This window comes from Galeopterus variegatus, unplaced genomic scaffold, assembly GCF_000696425.1.
Source record: "Galeopterus variegatus unplaced genomic scaffold, G_variegatus-3.0.2 Scaffold1500, whole genome shotgun sequence".
Taxonomy (NCBI): Eukaryota; Metazoa; Chordata; class Mammalia; order Dermoptera; family Cynocephalidae; genus Galeopterus; species Galeopterus variegatus.
The window spans coordinates 190,843-196,645 of NW_007727611.1; the positions used below are offsets into that span (position 1 = coordinate 190,843).

The following is a 5,803-nucleotide window of genomic DNA, read 5'->3' on the forward strand; positions in this document are numbered from 1 at the left end:
GAGGAGAGTCGCATCCTAACCAATGCACATGGGCATCGGGTGACTTCCAGTGCAGGAAGCATTTGACAGCAGGCTTCATATTTTAAACAGAAAGGAATGAGGGGCTTGCTCAATCACTGAAGGAGCTAGAGGAGCCAGGAATCCAGGCCAGGCTTCCAGAAAACCAACAACACTGCAGAACTGGCCCAGCAGGGGAGCTACCGCCCCTGCCCCAGTTGAGAAAAAGAGAATCAGACTACTATCTGCCTCAGACTCCAGCAAAATGCTGCCCAGGTGGCATCTAGATATCCAGTAGCTGCTGCTGCAACTGTCAGCTGCAAAGCCATCCCATGCCTGCTGCATACACACCACCAACAACAAAATATGCTGCCCTAACCCTGCATCTCAACACCCAGGAAGCTGGAACCTGGGCCCTCCACTAATCCTACCCTGGCTATGCTTTGTGGCAGAAATAGCAGAAGGGCAGCCTCCATCCCACTCCCACCTTCTATGTCTCAAGCAGCTGGATCTGATCTTGTCCAAACCCCAAATCATATTCCCAACCCAAGCTATAAGGGAGTCTGGGAAATAAAGCTCTTTGTTCTCCAGCCTCAGCCAGACAGGAAGGCCTAGGGGAAGGAAGACACAAGATGTGACAAGTGCCAATCCACAACACCCATCTCATCCCTGAACATAGGCCCCTCCTCTCTGCAGCCAGACCCTCAACCCCATAGTGATACAGAGTCACATCTAGGATTCCCAGAACAGAGAAAAGAACTAGAAATCCCAAACACAGCAATTGCCTATAAAGGCAAGAACATCCAAAGGGCATAAGGCAGATGATTCACACAGCAATCTCTGTCCAAGTCTTTCATCTCTGCCCTTAATCTCCCATTCCAGCTGTATTTATTTACTCTGATATTCATTTTTTTATTTATTCAGATTTTCCCATTTCTTTCTATAGATTCATAGGAAACTTTTAATAATTTAAGGAAGGTGTGGGGGGTTAAACAGATAAATTACACACAACCTGAAGATATTTAGAATCCCATCCCCTAATAATCATGATATTAGTAATATAGTAATATCAATATCTACCAGTTATTGAGTACCTACTATGTGCCAGGTATAGATGAGGACACTGAAGTTCAGAGAAGTTAAGACACTTGCCTAAAGTCATCCAGTAAGGCAGCATCAAAGCCAGAATTCTGTTCTGGAGTGAACATTTAAATGCTACCCTTGACCTTGGTGTAAAAAGTTCAAAGGTCCATGTATACCAGGCAAGTAAGGCAATGTGTGAAGGAGAATGAGTGGGGAATAACAGGCAGGGGTGGGAACTGAGGATAGCTAGAGGCTCTGGTGGCTATTGCCATGGGGCATAGGGACCCAGTGTTATCAATTTTTCAAGAGAAACTTGAAATCTGGATTTTTATGTGGATTTAAATGGAGAATAATTGAACAACTTTTTTTATAAACTCTACATAGGCCAAAATCCATTACAGACCAAATCTGGTGCCCAGACTGCCGTCTGTACCTGCAGCTGGGTGCCCTCTGCCACCCTCCAGCCCAGGAGGCCCCTCCTGCCCTACACACACCTCCCAGCCTTCGATGTGGGACTGCAGCTGCTCCAGGGCCTCCAGCTTCTCCATCTGCCGTTTGGTCTCATTGATGTTGGAGCAAACGGTCTTCATGGCCTGCAGGGCACTCTGGACCGCGGGGTGGTCTGGGTGCTTGCCAGGGGTCCTCTTGGCCAGCTCCTGGAGTAGAGATGGGGGCAGGAATGAGAGACATTCAACCCAGAGAGGACCCAGCCCAGAGCCAAATCCCAGCTCTGCTATGTACAAGCTCTGTAACCTGGGGCTATGGAACATCATTAATTAATCCATTCATTCATTCTATAAATGTCCCATGAGCACCTCCTCCATGGCAGACAGTGTTCTAGGGTCTGGGGATAAAGCTGTCCACAAAACAGACAAAAGTTCCTCACCTGGTGGCTATTGCATTTTAGTAAATAAGATAGGCCGAAATAAATAAAAATCAAGTACATAATACAATATCAAGCAGTGATAAATACCACAAAGGCAAATGAGGGGACAGGGAAGTGTTATTTCAAATAGGGAGGTCAGTGGAGGCTTCTCTGAGTAGGGGACATTTGAGCAGAGACCCTGGATGAAGCAAGAGAGGGAGACCTGCAAAAATCTGAGAGAAGAGTAACAGGAGAGCATGTGCAAAGGGCCTGGGGTAGAAGTGCATACAGTACATAACAAGGAACACAGGAGGCGTTGTGTCTGAAGTAAATGACAGAGAGAGATCAGTAGGGCACAGAGGTGGCCACAGATTCTGCCCCTCCCAGCCCAGTTTTCTTATCTGTAAAATGGGTATAAAAAGCACCTCCCCTTCCCAGGGACATGGGACAGGACACGTAAAGTGGCCAGTCAGCTTTTCATCTCTGCTCCCCTCCCTGTTTCACTCTCAGCTCATCCTTCACCTCATGCACAGGCTGGGACATTCTAAAGTCCAGGCCAGTCTTAAAAGATTCTAGTCATGTACTAAGTATGAGGAAAGAGGAACTGAGAAGGAAGGGATTAGCTGGGCCTCGAGACAGGGAACATTTTCAGGCCAAGTCATCCAACCACTGGCCTTCCAGCCTTTCATCCAGGACTGTGTCAGCAGAGATAAGTCTCTTTAATCATGTGACCCAGAAACATGCCAAACAGTTCCAGGCTCTCCCCACGGCCCCATCTCTCTGCTCCCTTGAAAATCACAGATAACGTCCCTGCAGGCATGACACTCTTGTGCGGTGGTTATGAGCACAGACATGGGTTTGAGGGCTGACTCTGCCCCCTGCTAACTGGGTGCCATTGGGCCAGTCACCTCTCCATCCTGAGCCTGTTTCATCATCTGCAAAACAGGATGAGGATGATGGCAATGGCAATGACAGCAGCCAATGCCTACTGAGACTTTACTTTGTGCTGGTGAAGAGGTTCTATTACTATCCCATTTAACAGATGAGAAGGGCCGCCCCAGTGGCGCACTGCTACAGTGCGCCGCTTGGGAGTGCGGCGGCGCTCCCGCCGAGGGTTCGGATCCCACATACAGACCGGCCGCTCACTGGCTGAGCGAGGTACGGGCGCAACACCGAGGGTTGCGATCCCATTGCTGGTCCCGGTCCGGTACGGGCGCGACACTGAGGGTTGCGATCCGTTGCCGGTCACGAAAAAAGACAAAAAGAAAAAAAAAAAAAAAAACAGATGAGAAGACTGAGGCACAGCAAGATAGCCCAAGGCCCCAAAGAAGTAAGAGGAAGAACTGGGATTTGAACCCAGACTGTCTGGTTCTGCTCATGGTTATGATAAGGGATAAATCAGAGACTGCAGGAAAAGAACCTGGTACATATACAGTAAGCACTCAATATATGCTAGCTATTAGCATTCTTGAGCTGCTGTGTGACAGTACATGCTAGCTGTAATTGTGAGCTGCAATCTGCCATGCAAGGGTGTGGTTCTGAGCACTCCCTGCAGAAAACCAACTCAAAAAACATCCCTTCTCCATTTCCTTCATCTCTGCCCAGCCTGAAAATGAACATCCCCTTTTCTGAAGGCCAGGAGGACCTGGTCCTCATTCCCAAGACTCAGATGTTTTGCAACATCAGGACCCTGGGGGTTTCTGAGCTCCTGTGCCTGGGACTGTGCCAAAGGGAAGCCAGGGAGGGAGAAGATGGACCCTGCCCTCTTTCTGGAGGCCCCAACAATGGACCTGGAAAGGTGCTCCCCTGGGAGGTAAGTGGGAGACGAGACAATAGCCCCATGTGGTGAAATCGCTCAGGATAAATCAGAGAAGGATAAATCAGAGAAGGGGAAGGACAGTGTGATCCAAACCAAGCCTGAAAGGCTTCAAGAAGGAAGTGAGTGGAGACAGAAGCTGCCAGTTAGTGGGACCCCTCACCCCCGCAATCCATATCCATCATCCCCTTCTTCTAAAGCAGGGGTCAAATGACAGCCTGACCCACCACCTGTTTTTGTAAATAAAGTTTTATCAGAACTCAGCACGCTCATTCACTTACATATTGCCAACAGCTGCTTCTGCACTACAATAGCAGACTGGTGTAACAGTGACAGAGACTGTCTGGCCCCCAAGGCCTGAAATATTTATTATCTGGGTCTTTAAAGGAAGTTTGCCGATCCACTGGTCAAAAGCAACAGAACCGATTCTTAGCCGAGCAGGAGGATGCCCAGAATAAGGACCTGATTCCCAGCCTGCCCTGCACACCAGGTTCTGACCAACCAGATGTGCAGAGAAGTGGTATGGGCAGCTCCCATTTTCCTTTCCCTCTTCCATCCCTCTTTCCAGCCTGGAATGCAGATGTGGTGTGAGCATCTGAGATCCCAGCAGTGAGGGCCACACCCCAGGGGTGGCAGAACATGGGCCTGACAGCATGGAACTACCATGTGACCCCTGGACTGTCTTGTATCGAAATCGGCTTAGACGGTGCTCACATCACTGTTGTTTGGGGTCTCTGTCACTACAGCTACAATGCTTCTTAGTAAAAAAGAGATGCCACCTTGGGGTGTCACTTGGATAAATTCCCCATGAATTCTTCCTTCTGTTGCCTCTGTTTAGCTTGGCCTTCTTGAAAGGCAGTGAGTCCTTATCCCCACTTGACAGATGGGGACTCTGAGGCTCACACAGAGGTGAGGTCCCTCGCCCAAGTTTGCAGACAGCTAAGTGGTAAAGCCAAAACGCACACCCACACAGTCTAGCTCCAGGGCCCTCAGTTTTACCGCTATTCTGTGACTCTCTGGCCTTTGTCTTCTGACTCTTCCCACCTCCCCCCGCAACTGGGAAGCCCCTACCACTTTTATTCTTTTTTTTTTTTTCTTTTTTCTATTGTAANGTCTTCTGACTCTTCCCCCCCCCCCCCGCAACTGGGAAGCCCCTACCACTTTTATTCTTTTTTTTTTTTTCCCTTTTTTCTATTGTAACACAGTTGAGTGCACATATCTGTGGGGTACAGAGCTGAAGAGCAGTACCTGTGCTGCAATATGTGATGCTCACATCAGGATATAGTATATTTAACATTATACAAAGTACTAGTTTTCTGTGGCCCTTTACCAATTCCTCCCTTACCCTCCCACTCCCTCCCCCACTTTTATTCCTGAAACTAAAACAGAGGGGCCTGTCATACCCTGGGAGGCACTGCCACCACATCTGCTTCTCCCTAACCTCTGGAAGCTGGAATTTCAGTGATCCTCCTCCAATGGGTTCCTTGTGGGGCTGCCAACACCCAATAGTTAGTAAAAATAAGAAAATGGTTATTTCCCTTTTTCGTCTGGCAGCCTCCACCTCTATTCCTGCCCGAGGTCAGCGCCAGGGGTGGGAATTGAAACTGAGCAAGGCCTAGCCAGATTTGTAGCTGGCCCAAAACTGCAGAGGGAGTGTTGGCTTTGGTGTCTCAGTTCCCAGGGGAGTGTTGGCTCCACTCTGCTGAGCTCCAAAAACTGAGGGCCCATTCCCACCTCTGGGCCTTTGCACTTGCTGTTTCCTAGACTGGCACACTCTTTCTCAAGATTGTAAGAGGCAAACAGTACTGCATAAGGATAGGCATATAGATCAATGGAAAAGAACTGAGAATCCAGAAATAATGCTGACACTGATGGCCAATTAATTTTCAAGAAGCTGCCAAGGCAATTAAATGGGAAAAAAAATAGTCTTTTCAACAAATGGTGCTAGGGCAACTGGATATTCATGAGCAAAAGAATGAAGATCCCTTCCTCACACTGCACACAAAAATTAACTCTAAATGAATCATACGCCTAAATATAAG

At 48.4% G+C, this 5,803-nt stretch overlaps 1 protein-coding gene across 2 annotated transcripts in view; it reads right to left on the reverse strand.

Annotated features, from left to right (window-relative positions):
• Positions 1-5,803, reverse strand: part of PREX1 (phosphatidylinositol-3,4,5-trisphosphate-dependent Rac exchange factor 1) — a 212,293-nt gene that overhangs the window by 81,572 nt on the left and 124,918 nt on the right. For both annotated transcript variants that reach the window (XM_008577372.1, XM_008577371.1), the window contains one exon: positions 1,575-1,736. In XM_008577372.1, the coding sequence (XP_008575594.1) occupies positions 1,575-1,736 (162 nt within the window). The remainder of the gene's footprint in view (positions 1-1,574; positions 1,737-5,803) is intronic.